Source organism: Piliocolobus tephrosceles, chromosome 6, assembly GCF_002776525.5.
Source record: "Piliocolobus tephrosceles isolate RC106 chromosome 6, ASM277652v3, whole genome shotgun sequence".
Classification (NCBI taxonomy): Eukaryota; Metazoa; Chordata; class Mammalia; order Primates; family Cercopithecidae; genus Piliocolobus; species Piliocolobus tephrosceles.
The window spans coordinates 91,541,459-91,565,671 of NC_045439.1; the positions used below are offsets into that span (position 1 = coordinate 91,541,459).

The 24,213-nt window shown below is 42.2% G+C and overlaps 1 protein-coding gene across 2 annotated transcripts in view; it reads left to right on the top strand.

Moving 5' to 3' along the window:
• The window catches only part of IL16 (interleukin 16), a 137,261-nt gene that overhangs the window by 74,978 nt on the left and 38,070 nt on the right, over positions 1-24,213 (top strand). Inside the window, exons 3-6 of one of the 2 annotated variants that reach the window (XM_023193388.1) lie at positions 12,486-12,594; positions 18,389-18,531; positions 20,509-20,619; positions 24,017-24,131. In XM_023193388.1, coding sequence (XP_023049156.1) covers positions 12,486-12,594; positions 18,389-18,531; positions 20,509-20,619; positions 24,017-24,131 — 478 coding nt within the window. Of the gene's footprint in view, positions 1-12,485; positions 12,595-18,388; positions 18,532-20,508; positions 20,620-24,016; positions 24,132-24,213 lie in introns of those variants that run through there. The other variant, XM_023193387.1, reaches the window with a different exon arrangement.

Consider the following 24,213-nt stretch of genomic DNA (forward strand, 5'->3'; position numbering starts at 1 on the left):
GAGAGGAAGCTTCCAAAGTAAGAATCAGACAGGTACACTCGCTGTTCAGCAATATTCTATCTTCTGCAACCTCTGCTGCTGATACCCAGGCAAACAGGGTCTGGAGTGGACCTCAAGCAATCTCCAACAGACCTACAGCTGAAGGTCCTGACTATTAGAAGGAAAACTATCAAACAGGAAGAACACCTATACCAAAACCCCATCAGTACGTCACCATCATCAAAGACCGGAGGGAGATAAAACCACGAAGATGGGGAAGAAGCAGGGCAGAAAAGCTGGAAATTCAAAAAATAAGAGCGCATCTCCCCCTGCAAAGGAGCGCAGTTCATCGCCAGCAATGGATCAAAGCTGGTCAGAGAATGACTTTGACGAAATGCGAGAAGAAGGCTTCAGTGCATCAAACATCTCAGAGCTAAAGGAGGAATTACTTACCCAGCACAAAGAAACTAAAAATCTTGAAAAAAGGGTGGAAGAATTGACAGCTAGACTAATAAATGCAGAGAAGGTCATAAACGAAATGACAGAGATGAAAACCATGACACGAGAAATACGTGACAAATGCACAAGCTTCAGTAACCGACTCGATCAACTGGAAGAAAGAGTATCAGCGATTGAGGATCAAATGAATGAAATGAAGTGAGAAGAGAAACCAAAAGAAAAAAGAAGAAAAAGAAATGAACAAAGCCTACAAGAAGTATGGGATTATGTAAAAAGACCAAATCTATGTCTGATTGGGGTGCCTAAAGGTGAGGGGGAGAATGGAACCAAGTTGGAAAACACTCTTCAGGATATCATCCAGGAGAACTTCCCCAACCTAGTAGGGCAGGCCGACATTCAAAATCAGGAAATACAGAGAATGCCACAAAGATACTCCTCCAGAAGAGCAACTCCAAGACACATAATTGCCAGATTCACCAAAGTTGAAATGAAGGAAAAAATCTTAAGGGCAGCCAGAGAGAAAGGTCGAGTTACCCACAAAGGGAAGCCCATCAGACTAACAGCAGATCTCTCGGCAGAAACTCTCCAAGCCAGAAGAGAGTGGGGGCCAATATTCAACATTCTTAAAGAAAAGAATTTTCAACCCAGAATTTCATATCCAGCCAAACTAAGTTTCATAAGTGAAGGAGAAATAAAATCCTTTACAGATAAGCAAATGCTTAGAGATTTTGTCACGACCAGGCCTGCTTTACAAGAGACCCTGAAGGAAGCCCTAAACATGGAAAGGAAAAACCAGTACCAGCCATTGCAAAAACATGCCAAAATGTAAAGACCATCGAGGCTAGGAAGAAACTGCATCAACTAATGAGCAAAATAACCAGTTAATATCATAATGGCAGGATCAAGTTCACACATAACAATATTAACCTTAAATGTTAATGGACTAAATGCTCCAATTAAAAGACACAGACTGGCAAACTGGATAAAGAGTCAAGACCCATCAGTCTGCTGTATTCAGGAGACCCATCTCACATGCAGAGACATACATAGGCTCAAAATAAAGGGATGGAGGAAGATCTACCAAGCAAATGGAGAACAAAAAAAAGCAGGGGTTGCAATCCTAGTCTCTGATAAAACAGACTTTAAACCATCAAAGATCAAAAGAGACAAAGAAGGCCATTACATAATGGTAAAGGGATCAATTCAACAGGAAGAGCTAACTATCCTAAATATATATGCACCCAATACAGGAGCACCCAGATTCATAAAGCAAGTCCTTAGAGACTTGCAAAGAGAGTTAGACTCCCATACAATAATAATGGGAGACTTCAACACTCCACTGTCAACATTAGACAGATCAACGAGACAGAAAGTTAACAAGGATATCCAGGAATTGAACTCATCTCTGCACCAAGTGGACCTAATAGACATCTATAGAACTCTCCACCCCAAATCAACAGAATATACATTCTTCTCAGCACCACATCGCACTTATTCCAAAATTGACCATATAATTGGAAGTAAAGCACTCCTCAGCAAATGTACAAGAACAGAAATTATAACAAACTGTCTCTCAGACCACAGTGCAATCAAACTAGAACTCAGGACTAAGAAACTCAATCAAAACCGCTCAACTACATGGAAACTGAACAACCTGCTCCCGAATGACTACTGGGTACATAACGAAATGAAAGCAGAAATAAAGATGTTCTTTGAAACCAATGAGAACAAAGATACAACATACCAGAATCTCTGGGACACATTTAAAGCAGTGTGTAGAGGGAAATTTATAGCACTAAATGCCCACAAGAGAAAGCAGGAAAGATCTAAAATTGACACTCTAACATCACAATTAAAAGAACTAGAGAGGCAAGAGCAAACACATTCAAAAGCTAGCAGAAGGCAAGAAATACCTAAGATCAGAGCAGAACTGAAGGAGATAGAGACACAAAAAACCCTCCAAAAAATCAATGAATCCAGGAGTTGGTTTTTTGAAAAGATCAACAAAATTGACAGACCGCTAGCAAGACTAATAAAGAAGAAAAGAGAGAGGAATCAAATAGACGCAATAAAAAATGATAAAGGGGATATCACCACCAACCCCACAGAAATACAAACTACCATCAGAGAATACTATAAACACCTCTATGCATATCAACTAGAAAATCTAGAAGAAATGGATAATTTCCTGGACACTTACACTCTTCCAAGACTAAACCAGGAAGAAGTTGAATTCCTGAATAGACCAATAGCAGGCTCTGGAATTGAGGCAATAATTAATAGCCTACCAACCAAAAAAAGTCCAGGACCAGATGGATTCACAGCTGAATTCTACCAGAGGTACAAGGAGGAGCTGGTACCATTCCTTCTGTAACTATTCCAATCAATAGAAAAAGAGGGAATCCTCCCTAACTCATTTTATGAGGCCAACATCATCCTGATACCAAAGCCTGGCAGAGACACAACAAAAAAAGACAATTTTAGACCAATACCCCTGATGAACATCGATGCAAAAATCCTCAATAAAATACTCTCAAACTGGATTCAGCAGCACATCAAAAAGCTTATCCACCATGATCAAGTGGGCTTCATCCCTGGGATGCAAGGCTGGTTCAACATATGCATATCAATAAACGTAATCCAGCATATAAACTGAACCAAAGACAAGAACCACATGATTATCTCAATAGATGCAGAAAAGGCTTTTGACAAAATTCAACAGCCTTTTGTGCTAAAAATGCGCAATAAATTCAGTATTGATGGAACGTACCTCAAAATAATAAGAGCTATTTATGACAAACCCACAGCCAATATCATACTGAATGGGCAAAAACTGGAAAAATTCCTTTTGAAAACTGGCACAAGACAGGGATGCCCTCTCTCACCACTCCTATTCAACATAGTGTTGGAAGTTCTGGCTAGGGCAATCAGGCAAGAGAAAGAAATAAAGCATATTCAGTTAGGAAAAGAAGAAGTCAAATTGTCCCTGTTTGCAGATGACATGATTGTATATTTAGAAAACCCCATCGTCTCAGCCCAAAATCTCCTCAAGCTGATAAGCAACTTCAGCAAAGTCTCAGGATACAAAATTAATGTGCAAAAATCACAAGCTTTCTTATACACCAGTAACAGACAAGCAGAGAGCCAAATCAGGAATGAACTTCCATTCACAATTGCTTCAAAGAGAATAAAATACCTAGGAATCCAACTTACAAGGGATGTAAAGGACCTCTTCAAGGAGAACTACAAACCACTGCTCAGTGAAATAAAAGAGGACACAAACAAATGGAAGAACATACCATGCTCATGGATAGGAAGAATCAATATCGTGAAAATGACCATATTGCCCAAGGTTATTTATAGATTCAATGCCATCCCCATCAAGCTACCAATGAGTTTCTTCACAGAATTGGAAAAAACTGCTTTAAAGTTCATATGGAACCAAAAAAGAGCCCGCATTGCCAAGACAATCCTACGTCAAAAGGACAAAGCTGGAGGCGTCACGCTACATGACTTCAAACTATACTACAAGTCTACAGTAACCAAAACAGCATGGTACTGGTACCAAAACAGAGATATAGACCAATGGAACAGAACAGAGTCCTCAGAAATAATACCACACATCTACAGCCATCTGATCTTTGACAAACCTGAGAGAAACAAGAAATGGGGAAAGGATTCCCTATTTAATAGATGGTGCTGGGAAAATTGGCTAGTCATAAGTAGAAAGCTGAAACTGGATCCTTTCCTTACTCCTTATACGAAGATTAATTCAAGATGGATTAGAAACTTAAATGTTAGACCTAATACCATAAAAACCCTAGAAGAAAATCTAGGTGGTACCATTCAGGACATAGGCATGGGCAAGGACTTCATGTCTAAAACACCAAAAGCAACGGCAGCAAAAGCCAAAATGGACAAATGGGATCTAATTAAACTAAAGAGCTTCTGCACAGCAAAAGAAACTACCATCAGAGTGAACAGGCAACCTACAGAATGGGAGAAAATTTTTGCAATCTACTCATCTGACAAAGGGCTAATATCCAGAATCTACAAAGAACTCAAACAAATATACAAGAAAAAAACAAACAACCCCATCAAAAAGTGGGCAAAGGATATGAACAGACATTTCTCAAAAGAAGACATTCATACAGCCAACAGACACATGAAAAAATGCTAATCATCACTCGCCATCAGAGAAATGCAAATCAAAACCACAATGAGATACCATCTCACACCAGTTAGAACGGCAATCATTAAAAAATCAGGAAACAACAGGTGTTGGAGAGGATGTGGAGAAATAGGAACACTTTTACACTGTTGGTAAAAGTGTAATCCCACTGTTGGTGGGATTGTAAACTAGTTCAACCATTATGGAAAACAGTATGGCAATTCCTCAAGGATCTAGAACTAGATGTACCATATGACCCAGCCATCCCACTACTGGGTATATACCCAAAGGATTATAAATTATTCTACTACAAAGACACATGCACACGTATGTTTATTGCGGCACTATTCACAATAGCAAAGACTTGGAATCAACCCAAATGTCCATCAGTGACAGACTGGATTAAGAAAATGTGGCACATATACACCATGGAATACTATGCAGCCATAAAAAGGATGAGTTTGCGTCCTTTGTAGGGACATGGATGCAGGTGGAAACCATCATTCTTAGCAAACTATCACAAGAAGAGAAAACCAAATGCCGCATGTTCTCACTCATAGGTGGGAACTGAACAATGGGATCACTTGGACTCGGGAAGGGGAACATCACACACTGGGGCCTATCATGGGGAGGGGGGAGTGGGGAGAGATTGCATTGGGGAGTTATACATGATATAAATGATGAATTGATGGGTGCTGACAAGTTGATGGGTGCAGCACACCAACATGGCACAAGTATACATATGTAACAAACCTGCACGTTATGTACATGTACCCTAGAACTTAAAGTATAATAAAAAAATAAAATAAATAAATAAATAAATAAATAAATAAATAGAAAGAAATTCAATCAAAACTGCTCAACTACATGGATATTAAACAACCTGCTCCTGAAGGACTACTGGGTACATAACAAAATGAAGAGAGAAATAAAGATGGTCTTTGAAACCAATGAGGACAAAGATATAACATACCAGAATCTCTGGGACACATTTAAAGCAGTGTGTAGAGGGAAATTTATAGCACTAAATGCCCACAAGAGAAAGCAGGAAAGATCTAAAATTGACACCCTAACATCACAATTAAAAGAACTAGAGAAGCAAGAACAAACACATTCAAAAGCTAGCAGAAGGCAAGAAATACCTAAGATCAGAGCAGAACTGAAGGAGATAGAGACACAAAAAACCCTCCAAAAAAATCAATGAATCCAGGAGCTGGTTTTTTGAAAAGATAACAAAATTGATAGACCACTAGCAAGACTAATAAATAAGAAAAGAGAGAAGAATCAAATAGATGCAATAAAAGATGATAAAGGGGATATCGCCACCAACCCCACAGAAATACAAACTACCATCAGAGAATACTATAAACACCTCTATGCAAATAAACTAGAAAACCCAGAAGAAATGGATAATTTCCTGGACACTTACACTCTCCCAAGACTAAACCAGGAAGAAACTGAATCCCTGAATAGACCAATAGCAGGCTCTGAAATCGAGGCAATAATTAATAGCCTGCCAACCAAAAAAAGTCCAGGACCAGATAGATTCACAGCTGAATTCTACCAGAGGTACAAGGAGGAGCTGGTACCATTCCTTCTGAAATTACTCCAATCAATAGAAAAAGAGGGATTCCTCCCTAACTCATTTTATGAGGCCAACATCATCCTGATACCAAAGCCTGGCAGAGACACAACAAAAAAAGAGAATTTTAGACCAATACCCCTGATGAACATCGATGCAAAAATCCTCAATAAAATACTGGCAAACCGGATCCAGCAGCACATCAAAAAGCTTATCCACCATGATCAGGTGGGCTTCATCCCTGGGATGCAAGGCTGGTTCAACATATGCAAATCAATAAACGTAATCCAGCATATAAACAGAACCAAAGACAATAACCACATGATTATCTCAATAGATGCAGAAAAGGCTTTTGACAAAATTCAACAGCCCTTCGTGCTAAAAATCCTCAATAAATTCGGTATTGATGGAATGTATCTCAAAATAATAAGAGCTATTTATGACAAACCCACAGCCAATATCATACTGAATGGGCAAAAACTGGAAAAATTCCGTTTGAAAACTGGCACAAGACAGGGATGCCCTCTCTTACCACTCCTATTCAACATAGTGTTGGAAGTTCTGGCTAGGGCAATCAGGCAAGAGAAAGAAATAAAGCATATTCAGTTAGGAAAAGAAGAAGTCAAATTGTCCCTGTTTGCAGATGACATGATTGTATATTTAGAAAACCCCATTGTCTCAGCCCCACATCTCCTTAAGCTGATAAGCAACTTCATCAAAGTCTCAGGATACAAAATCCATGTGCAAAAATCACAAGCATTCTTATACACCAGTAACAGACAAACAGAGCCAAATCATGAATGAACTCCCATTCACAATAGCTTCAAAGAGAATAAAATACCTAGGAATCCAACTTACAAGGGATGTGAAGGACCTCTTCAAGGAGAACTACAAACCACTGCTCAGTGAAATAATAGAGGACACAAACAAATGGAAGAACATACCATGCTCATGGATAGGAAGAATCAATATTGTGAAAATGGCCATACTGCCCAAGGTAATTTATAGATTCAATGCCATCCCCATTAAGCTACCAATGACTTTCTTCACAGAATTGGAAAAAGACTGCTTTAAAGTTCATATGGAACCAAAAAAGAGCCCACATTGCCAAGACAATCCTAAGCCAAAAGAACAAAGCTGGAGGCATCATGCTACCTGACTTCAAACTATACTACAAGGCTACAGTAACCTAAACAGCATGGTACTGGTACCAAAACAGAGATATAGAACAATGGAACAGAACAGAGCCCTTAGAAATAATACCACATCTACAGCCATCTGGTCTTTGACAAACCTGACAAAAACAAGAAATGGGGAAAGGATTCCCTATTTAATAGATGGTGCTGGGAAAATTGGCTAGCCATAAGTAGAAAGCTGAAACTGGACCCTTTCCTTACTCCTTATATGAAAATTAATTCAAGATGGATTAGAGACTTAAATGTTAGACCTAAAGCCGTAAAAACCCTAGAAGAAAACCTAGGTAATACCATTCAGGACATAGGCATGGGTAAGAACTTCATGTATAAAACACCAAAAGCAACAGCAACACAAGCCAAAATTGACAAATGTCATCTAATTAAACTAAAGAACTTCTGCACAGCAAAAGAAACTGCCATCAGAGTGAACAGGAAACCTACAGAATGGGAGAAAATTTTTGCAATCTACTCATCTGACAAAGGTCTATTATCCAGAACCTACAAAGAACTCAATCAAATTTACAAGAAAAAAATAAACAACCCCATCAAAAAGTGGGCAAAGGATATGAACAGACACTTCTCAAAAGAAGACATTCATACAACCAACAGACACATGGAAAAATATTCATCATCACTTGCCGTCAGAGAAATGCAAATCAAAACCACAATGACATACCATCTCACACCAGTTAGAATGGCGATCATTAAAAAGTCAGGAAACAACAGGTGCTGGAGAGGATGTGGAGAAATAAGAACACTTTTACACTGTTGGTGGGACTGTAAACTAGTTCAACTATTGTGGAAGACAGTGTGGCAATTTCTCAAGGATCTAGAACTAGAAATACTATTTGACCCAGCCATCCCATTCCTGGGTATATACCCAAGGGATTATAAATCATGCTGCTATAAAGACACATGCACACATATGTTTACTGCGGCACTATTCACAATAGCAAAGACTTGGAATCAACCCAAATGTCCATCAGTGACAGACTGGATTAAGAAAATGTGGCACATATACATGACAGAATACTATGCAGCCATGAAAAAGGATGAGTTCGTGTCCTTTGTGGGGACATGGATGCAGCTGGAAACCATCATTCTCAGCAAACTATCGCAAGAACAGAAAATCAAATACTGCATGTTCTCACTTATAGGTGGGAAATGAACAATGAGATCACTTGGACACAGGAAGGGGAACATCACACACCGGGTCCTATTGTGGGGAAGGGATGGCGGGAGGGATAGCATTAGGAGATATACCTAATGTAAATGACGAGTTAATGGGTGCAGCACAGTAACATGGCACATGTATACACATGTAACAAACCTGCACGTTGTGCACATGTACCCTAGAACTTAAAGTATAATTAAAAAAAAAGAAATAAATGTAAAAGTAATCATTTATTTTTGGTTTGATTCTAAAAGTAGTCTACACTCACTATGGAAAATATAGAAAATACAGAATGATGTGAAAAAAGTAGTATCCATAATCCCATCACCCAAACACATTCTTGCTAATTCATGAGAGCAGGACCTTGTGTTTCGTATCTGCTGTCACATCCTCAGTACTTGGAACAGTGCCTGGTACAGCGTAAGCGCTTAATGGACATTTGTTGAATTAATGAGTGTCACTGTTTTGGTATATTTATTTCCAGCCCCTTTCCCATGTATATTTGACATGATTGTAGTCAGTCATTATCATTAGAGAGTATCTTTTTTTTTTTTTTTTTAACGTACTATGATAAACACAGGTATATCTATGTCACAACTCTTTACAAACTTTTTTTTTTTTTGAGACTGAGTCTCACTATGTCACCCAGGCAGATCCATACAGTGGCAGGATCTTGGTTCACTGCAACCTCTGCCTCCCAGGTTTATGCGATTCTCCTGCCTCAGCCTCACAAGTAGCTGGGACTACAGGTGCGTGCCACCATGCCAGCTAGTTTTTTAATATTTTTAGTAGAGACGGGGTGGTTTTTGCCATGTTGGCCAGGGTGGTCTTGAACTCCTTCAAGTCCTGAGCTCCAGTGATCCCCTCACTTTGGTCTCCCAAAGTGTGGGGATTACAGGTGTGAGCCACCATGCCCGCCCTGTTTACAAACATTTTTAAAGGTGCTTAGTATTGCATGTATTGTGTATATATCATTTACTTATTTACACTCATGTGGCTAGATATTTGAGATAAAATATCCATTTCAAAGATCATTTGCACATAAGGCTTGCTACCCATGGATAAGTAGACCAATTGACTGTTTTACCAGGCTTCCTTATGCTCAATGGACCCTAAAATGTTAATAAAATCACATTCTATTTTTTACTTTCATAGTCTCGCTGGATTGCATAAAGAAGTGAAAATATGCCAGAGGGAGGTCATGAAATCAGAATCAGGACATTACCTTGTCAATCTATTGTAACTAAGAAATATCTTTTGAATATTGTGTTTTATGAAGCATTGAATTCAGAGGACTAGTCATTATGCTAAATTCTGACAATACAGAATCTCAAGAATTCAACTGAACTCAACTACTTTCTATATAGTCACTGCTTTCTCCCCTTTAAAAGAATTCCCTGGTTAGCCTGGTTAGAGAAGGTAATCTTGTCCAAGTTAATGTAGCACCATCTGCTGCTGAAAAGGAATCCTTCAGGATGAGTTCTCTAGTTTTAAACATTGACTTGCATAAGAAATAAAAGGGAATTGACATGTGGTTTCTTGCAGGATCCCCTTGTGTCAGAACTGGAAACAATCTTTTTCAAAAACACTGAGTGGACTTCAGGCTCCAGATGGCGACAGAGTACACTTGATTAACTCCTCCAACTGTTAGAAATTTCTATCAAAATTCAAAAGGAATATACAAATAGGGAGAAATGCATGTCAGAAACAGGAAACCATGGAAAGGGGCCAACACATTCTGAAACTCATGAGAACTTTCTGCATGACAAAGTGCAGGTGAGATTGGATTGAGGGAAGGGCTCATTAGCCTGCCATTGACCACATAAGACAGAAAAGCCAAGAGAATGAGGGAGACAGATATCAGCAGAGCCCCTCAATACCTACCACAGTGGCAGGTGCTGGAGCTGAGGGTGGGTTATTTGGGACACAGCAAGAGGCAAGCATAGATCCTCCCCCTGCTCTGGAAAATGCACCAGGTGCTGGGGTCTGCAAACCCTTGGCACATGAAATTAACCAGGCATTGCTAAATCTGGCTTCTACGAAACGCAGTTAAGTCAGTTAGGATAGAGTTATAATAGAGCGTCCGTGTCTCCAACAAACTGTACCCTGAATCACTAAGTCCCAGAAAGCATTTAAGCCATCTAGTTTCCAGGCCGAGTAACCAATATCCAAAGATTCTATACTCGGCCAATCATTCACATTTGACAACCACAGAAAGACATTCCTAGCCATGCAGATATTCAGAGAGCTTTCCTGAAAGAAACTACACACACACAGACACACACACACACACACACAGCATGTGCACACACACACAAGAATTATGGTAGAGTAATAAAACCAATATAAATCAAGAATTAAGTGAAGATCATTGTGGCTAACAAAGTTACAAAATGGAATAATCAGAAAACAGCTTCAGGAAGAGAAATAAAGTAATTAATACCATCATCCTCATTATCAGTTTCTATCCCTATACCCATCCCTAAAATCTCAGGATGAGGAGAGGGAAGAAAGTAAAAGTTGTCTCAAAATCTCGTCTTAGATGAGGGAGAGTCATATTTTCTGTTTCCTTACTGACCCTGGTACGGCAATGAGTCCAAGTATGTTGTTTAATATACTGCTTACATACTCAATACTATAAAATATTTTTCTAAATTATTAGTATAAAAAGAGAGCAAAGAAAATTTGATTGGCTGGGCATGATGACTCATGCCTGTAATCCTTACACTTTGGGAAGCTGAGTTGGGAGGATCACTTGAGCCCAGGAGTTTGAGATCAGCCTGGGCAACATCATGAAACCCCGTCTCTACAAAACAAATACAAAAACTAGCTGAGCATGCTGGCATGCATCTGTAGTAACAGCTACTCAGGAGGCTGAGTGGGAGGATCTCTGGAGCCCAGGAGGTCGAGGCTGCAATGAGCCAAGATCATACCATTGCACTCCAGCCAGGCAACAGAGCACCACCCTCTCCTGTCCTGCTCTCTCTCTCTCTCTCTCTTTCTCTCCATATATATATATTTGTGCATATACACACACAGCATGTGCACACACACACAAGGATTATGGTAGTGAGTAATAAAACCAATATAACTCAAGAATTAAGTCAAGATCATTGTGGATAGCAAAGTTATATAATGGAATAACAATCAATCAGAAAACTTTCAGAAAGATAAAACAATTAATACCATCATCCTCATTATCAGCCCATATCCCTACACCCATCCCTAAAATTCTAGGATGAGGAGAGATATATAAATTTATATATATATATATATATATATATATATATATATATATATAGTAAAATCATAATACCCTTAATAATGCATGGATAGTTCAATATTAAGAAATCCATTTATATAACATATAACATTCATTCAACAAGTATTTGTAAGTGCCTGTTATGTGCCAGGTATGCCAGAACAATGTAACTTGCTTGATCCTTCTCTCTCAAACACACCCGCCAGGTTCCCTATCCACATCACACTCTAGTTCTTTTCTTCAGAGCACTTACCATTCTCTGTAATTATCTTTCACCTTTACTTTGCTTGTTTATTGTCAGTCATCTTTCACCAAAATGCATTTTCCCCAAGATCAACATCCTTGTCTGTCTTGGTCACAGCTGTATGCACAATGTCTAACAAAGAACTTGACATGTAATAGCTGATGGATTCATTCAATATGTGTCGTATTAGTTTATTATTAATGTAATTTGTTCATTCAGTATTTGTAATTAAACGAAGGAATGTATGTCTATGAGTGAAAGGATGATGGTGATTCTAAATCCCGGCTCTTATGGTGCTTATCATGTAGCAGGGGAGACAGACAATCTGAGTACTTCTATGATCAGTGTCAAAATCCAATTTTGCTGAGCAGTTTTCTATTCTAACTTGCTGAATAAAAAGACGGCAATTGTTTTGCAGGAATCTTCCACAGCTTCCTCTCGAGAAAAGCCTGGAAAACCAGAAGCACAAAGTAGTAACTTCCTGTTTCCTAAAGCCTGCCACCAAAGGGCACGCAGCAACTCAACCAGTAAGTGTCTCCCCAACATGTCTTCAGGAACAGGGTTCAGCTGCTCCTGGATAGCAGGAATATCAGGAGGAGGGTGGATCTCTTCTGGTCCAGGTGGACTAAACCGGCATTGGAGTCTGCTCACCTTCTTCATGGTGTGTGCATGCTCTGGCTAGCCAGAGCTCTGTGTGGTCTAGCCAGCTCTCCTCTTGGCTCCAAGTACCATGCTGGAAAGACCTGGGTGTGAGGAAGAAGAGACTGGGCTTTACTCCTGCTCTGTCTCCTGACACGCTCCTTGGTCTTGGGAAGGCTTCTGTCTCTCAGCTGCAATATGATGGAGGTTGAGGTTGGAAGATCTCATGATTTTTATTTGCTGAAAATAGAAGAGTGCTAATACAAAGTCAAGAAAATATGAAGAATGCAAGAATATAGAAAAATCTGAAGAAATTAAAATCACACCAAATCCTAATATTAGAGATCATCTATGTTAACATATTCAGTTATTTCCCTTCTATGCTTATATATACTATAAAAAACTTCACACACACACATTTATTTATATGTAACTATTTCATGTCATCAGAAACTCTTTTGAAAACACCAGTTTTTAGTGGATCCATGGTATTTTATTGTATGAATTTATGAAATCTAGTTAACCAACTCCCTATTATTAGATATTTATAAAATCTACTTAACCAAATCCCTGTTATTAGGTATTTAAGTCATTGTCAGGTTTTCACTAGCCTAATCAAGTTGATGAATATGTACATGAGATTTTGTCTGAGTTTGTGATGATTTTTCAAAGAAAATACAGAAGGCAGTGGCCTGGTTAAGAGCTCACATTTGGGAGCTAAGGCACTTGGATCTGGGTCCTGCTTCCAGAACTAGTGACCTATGTGGTCTTGGGCAAGTCCCTTAGAATCTCTAAGTCTTATATTATTCTGCTGTACGATGCACCATCCTTAGTGATTTCCTATTATTGGAAATAAAAATATTTTTTAAAAGTTACTTGCTTTTTAATCATAAATTTTTACTTATTCTAGCATAATTTTCTAGAAATGGAATTTGGGGTCAAACGGTAGATGTAGTTTAAGTCTTTTTATCTGTATTGCCAAATTTCTGTAGCTACTATTCTTTCAATAATGTACGTGAATACCTATTTCTTCAATCGTAGCCCACACAGGATTATGATTTTTAATAAATATTTGCTTTACATTGATTTACAGATTTACAGGTATTTCTCCTTTCCCTTTCTTCCTCACCCATTCTTTGCTTTTTTACTGTTTTGTTTTGCATCCAAGACCAGCTATACAATTGATAGGGCTCAGTCTAAAATGAAAATGCAGGATTGCTGTTAAAAAATATTAATAGTTTCAAAAAAGTAGAAGAAAATCTTTGAACTAAGTTGGGATTCTTCAATCACAGGGCCCCAGGTGACTGTGCAGGCCACGTGCCCCCGAAGCCAGGCCCACTTGCCCCCTGGGAGCTGGCCCCCTCAGAGCTCCCTGGCTCCCTGGCATCCCCAGGGCTCCCTGGCTTTCTGGCTTCTGATTGAGCTCAGTCAATGACAGGCATCCATGGAGGACTGGCAGGGGGAAGACAGCCACCAGGGTGTTTCTTCCCCTGCTCCCCCTACCTTGGTGCTGTGACAAGAAATTGTGTCAGGGTGGCCTATTGGTTCCAGTGCCCCTGGGCTCTGGTAACACCATTTCCCCACCTTACTCCTTCAAGCCTGGGGTGGTAACAGCATCTGGTACCTCAATAGGCCTTGTTATTTTTCTAACCCTGCCCGTCCCTCTGTGTCTGGCTCCTTTACCCAATTCTCAGAATCCCAACTGAGTGTGCCTTTTGTTTCTTCCCAAACCCTGATTGATACACTGATAAAAATAGATGAACAAAAAGTACCTAGGCTGGGTGCCACAGCTTATGCCTGTAGTTCTAGCCCTTTGGGAGGTCAAGACGGGAGGATCGCTTGAACCCAGGAGTTTGAGATCAGCCTGGACAATATAGTGAGACCACACCTCTACAAAAATTTTTTTTTAAAAAAGAAAACCCATCAGGCATGATGGCTCATACCTGAGGTCCCAGCTACTCGGGAAGCTGAGGTAGGAGGATCCCTTGAGCACGGGAGGTTTAGGCTGCAGTGAGCCATGATTGTGCCACTGCACTCTGGTCTGGACAACAAAGTGAGAGCCTGTCCTGTCCCCCTAAAAGAGTACCTCTTCATAAAGGTGAAGTTAAACATTCCTTCAGTTATTTATTTTGTTTTTGGTGAGTTTGCCTGTTCTTTATTGGAATAATCATCATTTTATCATTAATTTATAAAAAGCCTCTTGGTCAAATTAATATTTGGCATCATACTTGTTGAAAATACTCTCTCCAGTTTGTTATTTTAATTTTTTAACATTAAGGTGTTTTAATCTTTATGCAATCAAGTTTCCTGATCTTTTCTTTTCTAATGTGAAAGTTACTTCCACATTCAGATAACTATTAAGTCTGTGATTATATATTCTTCTAATTTGTAAATGATTTATCTTTTTTCCCTCAAATTTACTGTATTATCTGTAATTTATTTTTGGTGTTTAATATGATGTAAGAATCTAGGTAGGTTTTCTTTTCTAAATGAATAGGGAATGATTCTAGCATCACTTATTTATAATCAGTTCCTTTTATTTTGCCTTTTTTGTTTGCTTTGTTAATCTCATGCAAATGATATGCAGTTAGGTCCTTGAAAGCGAATTGGGCAATTTTTTAAAGAAGAGAAGCTCAAGGCCGGGTGAGGCGGCTCATGCCTGTAATCCCAGCACTTTGGGAGGCCTAGGTGGACAGGTCACCTGAGGTCAGGAGTTTGAGACCAGCCTGACCAACATGGAGAAACCCTGTCTGTACTAAAAATACAAAATTAGTCGGTGTGGTGGCACATGCCTGAAGCCCAGCTACTCAGGAGGCTGAGGCAGGAGAATCACTTAAACCTGGGAGGCAGAGGTTGTGGTGAGCCGAGATTGTCCAACTGCACTCCAGCCTGGGCAACAAGAGCGAAACTCTGTTTTAAAAAAAGAAAAGACGCTCAGATAGTTGAAATCAGTGCTGTAGCTCATATTTATTTTTACTTAGCTCTTTTTATGCTTTTTATTTTGATGGTTCCTTGCCATTTGTTTGTTCTTGGCCTCTTGCTATAATGATTTTGAAAGGTTTAGTTAATTTTTGTCTCTACTTCTGATTTCCTTTAAGTTTTAATTAATTACCCAATTAAGTTGAATCAATTAATTAATACCCGACATAACATTTTCCAAATTGTCCCCCTCATGAAAGATGAGGAAGTTAGTTTAGTGTTATTCATCCCTTTTCCATGGATTTTTCCATTTTGTAATTCAACATAACTTTAAATTATAAACTCATGACAATATATAGCTCTAATATAGCTTTTTTGTATATAATCATGATCATATATAGCTTCCCTTTCAAAAACTATTTTGCTTTGCTTTTTGCATTGGGTTGTAATAACCGCTTTTCAATTAACTCACTCAACACTACACTTAACTGGTTTAAACTTCCCCCAGTAGAGATGATAATTTTGATACATTTCCTAGTTGGCCGGAATGCATCAACAAGCAATGTTCAGAAACAGTGGGCAGAAGTGGGCACTGAAATCGACCCCAGACCAGGGAGAGTTTTGGAGAACCCACTCTGTCCTGACTCTGGCCCACGTTCCCACAGATCTGAATGCCTAGTGGGAACTGGAGCCTCCACACAAGTGGAGCTGGGTGTTGCCTGAGCAGTTGCGCTGGGCTCTCCTGTGGCTCTGAGGTCAGGTTGATCTGCTCTGTGAACCATTCCAAGTTGGCAGCCTGTTTGTTCATCCTCATTCCCTCTGAACCCAAACCATGCACCATGGCTCACCTTCAAGTCACAGGTCACTCCTGCACTGCTGTGGATGGAGGAAGTGCAAGGAGACTGGGATTCTGGAGGCCAGGGTTATGCCTCAGACTCTTTCTTCACTGATCTGGAACCCTCTGGGCTTCCATTTCCTCACTGATAGAGGAAGGAGTAACTCCAGCAGGGTTCCCAAAGGACAAATGATGAGCCACCTGCATCACCTGCACAGGTTGACGAACATACAGGTTTCCCCAGACCTGATCCATGAAGATATGGATCAATAGGTTGGGTGGAGCACTGAAATCTACCTTTGGATTAAACCCTCCAGATAAATATAACGCACAGGCAGAGTTAGGACTAGAGGATCTCTAGCCTCTCCTCTCACCCGCCTTTCTTGATTCTGAATAGTCTCTTTGCAGTGTGTGGTTTTTCTGAATCCTCTGGCTTCCTCTCCCTCCTGGTCCATCGGGGAGCATCTGGGAGCAACTGGTTCCTGTAGCTCAGAGAGGGCCATCTACTCAGAGAGGGTCACCTACAGCTGAGGCAGCTGCTGGGAGCAGCTGTCCTTGCAGGGTCAGATTGCCCTAGCCACTCTCGGACCCAGATGGACCAATACCTCTCCCTTCTTCACCTTGTCTTTGTTCTTTTCCTCATCCCCCTTTAGGGATCTCACACCCTCAGGGATGCCAGTCCTCTTTTCTTCTCAAGCTTCCCTGGCCAGTGGCTTCCTCTCTTCAGCCTATAAATAAGCTTAAGTCTTTCCCATCCTGAAAATAAAAGCAAACCCAACCCTGCTCCATCCTGTGTTTCCTTTGAACTACCACCAATCTTAACTTTTCCTCTAGGGGAATTTTTCACAAAACCCTGTCCATTCACTCAAGCCTCGCTTGTCGCTCAGGACACTGGGCAAACCCCGCCCCTCTCCTGGCCTCTAGAGGGGAACTGCCCAACACATTAGCCACATGTAGTCTTGAGCACTTGAAATGTGACTTATTCAAACAGAGATGTACCAAAAGTATCAAAGACCCACTGGATTCAAAGACTAAGTGCAAGAAGAAAAGGATGTAAAATGTCTCACTAATAATTTTACATATTATTTCTATGTTGAAAGAACAATAGTTTAGATATAACAGACCAAATAAAATATATTATTAAAATTAATCTCTCCTGTTTCACTTTTTAAATGTGGCTACTAGAAAATTTTTTAATTACATAGGTGGCTGGCATTATATTTCAGTTGGGAAGCACTGTTGTAGACAATGACAGATTAAATCAGATCATCTGTGAAGGTTTTCCCAGCTGGATGTGGTAGGGTAGAGAAGTAGGGTAGAGTTCCTGGTTGGATGAAAGGAAGTCTGTGGTTTCCACAAAGTAGAGGAAGCCTGCCGCTTTGCATTTTTGCAGATATCCAAAGAATCAAGAGTTGTCTCCATGTGTGTGTATCCTTGTGTGTGAGTGCCTGTGTAAGAGGCAGTCAAATAGGATCACCCTTGCCCCTGTTCCTGCTGGGTCTCGCCTGTTTGTTCCTGTCCTGGGAAACCTTTGTGTTTTCCTCCTTTCTCTCCTTTGTTGGGATTGAACACATCGGGGCCTGGATCTGATGCAGCATTGTGGTTTCTGAGAGCTCAGCACACTGATTGACTTGCAAGAGATGCCTGTCAACTCCCGTTGCATTGAATGGAGGTAAATGGAAGTGAGAGTTCTGTCTGTACCCTGCAGTACAGACAGCATGCGTGGAGATCATGAAAATGTCGCTCATGTCTTCCACGGCCACCTCTCCCCACCACACACCTGGCACAGGGTGCTAAGTGGTTTACAGTCACACTGGCCCCTGGCTAATGAGGGGCTGGCAGTTGGTGGGGACTGATATTGTTCTCAGTTGAACTTTGTATTTTGAGAGCACAAATGACTTCTTGCTGTTTTTCCATTTCTGGTTTAGGTGTTAATCCCTATTGCACAAGAGAAATTGATTTTCCAATGACCAAGAAATCTGCAGCGTCCACAGACAGGCAGCCTTATTCTCTCTGTAGTAACAGGAAGTCCCTCTCTCAACAACTGGACTGTCCAGCAGGAAAAGCTGCGGTAAGAATACAAGGAGGGAAACTCGGAGAAGACGAGGAGAAGGGAGGGGCCCAACATTAACAGTGGCTGAAGAGGCCTTCCCAGTAATTTTTCGTCCGCAGAACTACAGAGGAGAGGGTCTGGATTGGTAGCTACAGGAAGGTACAACCATCTCTGGGCCGAGAACCGCGTTAGAAATGGTCATCCATTGAGCGCCCCCTTGTGCCAGGCACTTGCAACTGCTGCCACGTGTGTGCTATTAAGAGCTAACAGGTAGAGAACACGGCACGTGGGGGGACCCTGAACTACGGCTTTGCGTGGATCGCTTTATCTCATCTGCACATACTCCTAAGAGGTAGAAGAGGGAGCTACAGCTCGGACAAGTTAAGGGATTTATGTACGTTCACATTGTTGAGGAAAAACAGGGCTGGAACTTCAAGTCTGATCTTTACGACTCTGAAGCCCGCGCAAAGAGGCTTTTCACTCCTGTAATACAGTGACTCGCTTTGCCAACATTGCTGCTAATTCTTAAAACAAGCTTAGAAAGGAATATGTTGTTGGCCCCATTTTATAGTAGGACACTGAGGCTTGGCAAGGTGAGCAGCTGAATTTATGCATCTTAAAACCTATGAGACCAGAATTTAAACTGCCCTGTGTGCTCCTCAGTCCATGACCTTCCCACTACAGGTGTCAGCTTGCAGGCAGAGAGCTAAGCAGGTATAAATACACGTCCCCCGCAGCTTGCCTTTCAGCCCCAGCCAAAGCACGCTGTGCTGCACGCTGCCACTTTTGGTCACACAGCGCCCTCTGTCTGTAGCATCTCACCCCTTCTTCTCTGATCTCTATCTCTAGAAACTGCCCCAGCCTTCAAAAATCTTCCTAAGGTTCCCTTTCTCCTGGGAACGCTCCTGATCCCTCCAAAGGCATGGACTTCACATTTTCCCAAATGCCCATCAGGAGGCAGCTGCACTCCTCTCACAGTGCTTGCGCAGCCTGTCTTGTGAGTGTCATTTATGTTAGCATTTCATCTCACCCATTGACTCTCCCAAGCGGGGGCTCCATGGTAGAGCAATGTTTCCGTGCATAGTACATAATAGATGCTCAGTGAATTTCATTTCTCTCTTGCCTTCCTTTCCTTGAGACAATATGTTTTTCATCCCCAAACTGGGAGTGTGGTGTCCCAGTGTTAGAAGAAGATGGTTCCCTGGTGCCACCCTGAGCTGAGAACTTTCCCAGTCCCTGGTTTTCTGCACATTTGGGGTCATACAGGAATACACTGGAGCCCTCCAATATCTGCAGCCAGCGCTGGGTCCCTGAGGATTGGGCCAGTGGGTACTTCCTGGGGGAAGCTGCCTCCTGTCTTTGCTGCCTCATGCACTAGCATCCAGGTCCTTGGGAAGAACAGGAAGCTTACCTGGCCGGCAGGGATGGGCTAAATATCAGTCAGTAGTAGCTGCCTGGAAGGCTGTGTTGAAAAGAATTGAAGCTCTGCTTCTCAAATAGTTAACCGCCTGTCTGCCTACCCCAAAATTACATTCTGAGTTTTGAAGTCTTTGGGTTCTGCCTCCTTGCCCACCACCTTCTGCCTGGCACAAGGGGAGTTCTCAGTAAATGTGTCTTGGATTGAACATAGTCTCAGGGCATTCTTGGTAACTGGCTTCCCAGATTCTGCCTGAGACATCAGTTATGAGGACTTGTCCTGAAGGCAGCGTGTTCTGTGACATTAACCTGGGCCTACTTCCTTGGCAAACCTTGGTGAGCCTTTTGGCTGCTCATTTACATTAGGCTCAGCAAAACAGGCTCCTAGAACCAAGGAAGTCCCTCGCCACCAGAATCCTGCCCACACCCCACTAACCACATTCTGGTCATTATGCTGCCTGCCCTTAGAAGAAAGAGGACTTGGTTCCTCTCCTTGGCTGGGCTTTTCCCCTTCCTGGTGAGGTGGGTGCTACTGTACTATGTGGCTAATCTTCTGCCCACTCTGGTTCCTTGTTGCAGGGAACTTCAAGGCCAACACGGTCCCTGAGCACAGCTCAGCTTGCGCAGCCATCTGGGGGCCTCCAGGCTTCAGTCATCTCCAACATCGTGCTGATGAAGGGCCAGGCTAAGGTGAGAAGGGATTGTGGCCAAGAAGAAGTCCTGGGGAGTGGCACCAGTCTCCAAAGAGATGCTGTGTCCAGGAAAGGATGGGAATAGGACTACTGGGGTGTCCTGGCACATCAGAAGAGACAAAGACAGAGCGGCTAGTCTTTCAAAACTCACAACTGGCTGAGTTCAAGCAGCACACATTTTTCTAATTAGGCAAAGTGATCATTTTCTTGTAAAGGATGCCAGTCCCTGCCAGCTGCCTTAGCACTTTCAAAGTTTGTTCTCTAATTCATTCCTGGCACAAGTTTCCAAGACTTAATTTTATCTGATACATAAATCCAAATTGTTTACACAGATTTCTGGATCCTGAGTTTGCCTCTGCCATTCAGATGTTGGCATAATAAAGCAGGGACCCATATATTAATTTATAAAAACATATGCTACCTACTACATGTGGAAAATTCAGTGGTTGATAGTGCTTTTGGCTGTCAATTGGAGCCTCCAGAAGAGTCAGAACTAACTCTACCTCTCTCAAGATGATGAAGCATCATACTGATCTCTGCTTCACAATTGAGATATGTCCAAAGGGGATCCGAAAGCATTGGTGGTAGTGGTGAGGTAGGGGGTGTACACATGTTTGCACTGCTCCCAGAACATGCCACCCTGTGCTTGAGGTTGACTGCGAAGTTCTCAGACCAGCCCGAGCAGCCCAGGTGCTAAAATAATGAAAGGGCGGTTTCTTTATGCAATATATTTTTTTGTGTGGTATGAGGGGGGACCTAATTGCTACTTACGGTCTGTCCAGCGGGAGGGGCACCACCACACACCTCCAGTCCTCTTTCCCTCCATCTCCTGTTCCTTCTGTCTCCTGGGAGCTTAGCAGGAAATAAAAGAGAAGACAGACATGAGAGATGCTGGGATGAATGCTCCTCTCATCACAAGGGAGTAGCTGTCTTCTATGCTGACTTTCTCTGAACGACCCCATTTTCTGATTAGTAAATCACAATGCTTTTTCCCCTTGAATTTAGATAGAAGTAATTTTTTTTAAATTGACTTTTAAATTGTTTGCAGTGCCCAAAAGAAGGTGAAATGGTAAAGGCCACCAAAACTCATGCAAAGATGACCAAAAATGGTTTAAGTTATCTTGGTGTGCACAAAATGTGCATTCAATGAGTAATCTTTATGAGGCCGGGGGATGGAAGAAGATGAATCATTTGATATAGAAATCCTCATGTACAGAGCAGGGATGATAAGTTCAGAAATAAAGCAGGCTTCCCACTATCTGGCGATACAACCTACACCCCAAGATCTCGTCACTAACAGGATGACAAGTAGCAGTGAAGCAGGGGGAGGAGGATTTAGAGCCAGAAGAATCAGCAAGTGCTTGAAGTAGAGTCAAAAGCAAATCACACAATAAAACCAACCACCAAAACCCGGGCATTGTGCTGTGGGCTTTGCAACGGTAACTCCTTTAATCCCCACAACAACCCTCCTATTATCTCCTTTTATAGACATGGAGCCGGGTGCACTGGCTCATGCCTGTAGTCCCAGCACTTTGGGAGGCCTTCTGTTTGAGTCCTGGAGTTGGAGACCAGCCTGGGTAATAGAGTAAGACCCTGTCTCTACAAAAATACAATAAAGTAAAATAAATAAAATAAAATAAAACAAAATAAAAATTAACCCAGTGTGGTGGCACATGCCTATAGTCACAGCTGCCCAGGAGGCTGAGGTGAGAGGATTGCTTGAGTCCAGGAATTCGAGGCCACAGTGAGCTGTGATACAGCCACTGCACTCCAGTCTGGGCAGCAGAGGGAGACGCTATCTCTAATGAATATCTATGTGTGTATTTTGTATATTGATATGGAGACGGAGGACCTGGGAGATTGCAGGGCTTGTCCAAGTTTACTTGGTTAGTGAGCAGCTGAACCAAGGCAATGACCCCAGGCTGCCTGACCCCTGGGCCTTGTTCTTAACCATGATGCCATCCTGGGTCCCCAGGGTGGGTGAGACTGAGTCTAGAGCAGCTGTCTCAGCCAGGACGAGGCTAGGGGCCCATAGAGGAGCCCTGAAGTGGCTCCTACCTCACCTTTCCCTAAACCTGTGCTACTCCCGGACACCATTTGTCCTGCCCATCCTGGAACACACACCACCTTCACCAGAGGCTTAGAACAGCTGCACATCCCCACGGCTCTCCCACTGACACCCTACAGTGTCAAGAAGATGGCGGACAGCCTGCTGTCTCTGTGGCATGGGTTGATGCTCCTAATCAGCTCCTAATTTACTCCTAGAGTAAATTGCCCATGAGCAATGGGCCTGTTACAGCAGTGGCCACCACTTTAAAGGGTCTGTCTAGGAGCCAAGCCCCCTGCCACTGCCTGGTGTGCTTGTAGGTTGGACCCCAAAACCTGGCCTCCAGGTGGCAGGTATGCCTTTATCCTATAATACGTGCTTCTTGAGTGCCTGCCTGATGCCAGACACAGAAATAAGATGCATTTACTGTCTTCAGAGAGCTTATAGTCCAGAAAGCTGCTTAGTAGACTCAAGCTATGCCCTCGAGGGCAGCATGGGGTGCCTTAGTCCTCAAAAAAATTGAGCAAGTCATATGCATTTCCTATGCTGCTTTTCAGGTCTGCCAGGCTGTTCTGTGAACTCACTGGCAGATTTGCAGGGGAAGCTGTGCCCACCCTCCCTTCTCTTCCTGCTGTAGACCTCACTCAACCTTTCCCTGGACTTCTTCCTGTCCGGCCTTCTCTCTACTGCCTCCTGGCTTCTCCCCAGCTGGGACTATCTGCTGAGCTATGAGTTTCTCCTCCCAGAGTCACCTGCACAATCCCAGCATATGTTTGTTGGCTCATGGGAATCACCTAGGACAATGGCAGATAGAGCAGGTGCAGGAGAGAGAGCACATGATTGGAGGGCTGTCCATGAGAAGGGGATTGAGGAGGCCTTTGGTGGGAGAAGGGATACCGTTGTAAAGCTGCTGCTATTATTACTATTGTTGATATTTTTATGATTGTTGCTGGGTATTTTACTTTCAAACACAACACTGTGAGTTAGGTAATATCATCATTATTTTAAAAGGAGGGAAATTGAGGCTCAGAAGCAGAAAGTGATTGGCCCAGGATTGCCAACTGGAGGGACAGAGCCAGGGTGCTGGTCTCCATCCAGCCTCCCTCTGTGTGGGGGAGCATCAGACTCCCACAAAAGCTCCAGACACTACCCAGCCCAGGCTGGCCTTCATGCCGCTGCTCTTGCTATTTTTGTTGTTGTTGTTAAGTCCTGAGACCTTTGAAACCAAAGGCACCTTCTCTCCTTCCCAATCCCTTTGTTCGGGGCTGAGGCAGGCCCTCAGAAAGCATCAGCCCAGTGAGAAGCATGGACTACTACCCCTAAATCAGACCTTCTCTTCTTTCCCCAGGGTCTGGGCTTCAGCATCGTTGGGGGAAAAGACAGCATTTATGGCCCCATTGGGATTTACGTCAAAACCATTTTTGCAGGGGGAGCAGCAGCAGCCGATGGAAGGCTACAGGAAGGTAGGCTTCCCAGCCCTTTTCAGACCATGGTGGAGGAAACAGAAGCAGAATCCAGAATTGCTGGGGCCATAGAAGATGTTGG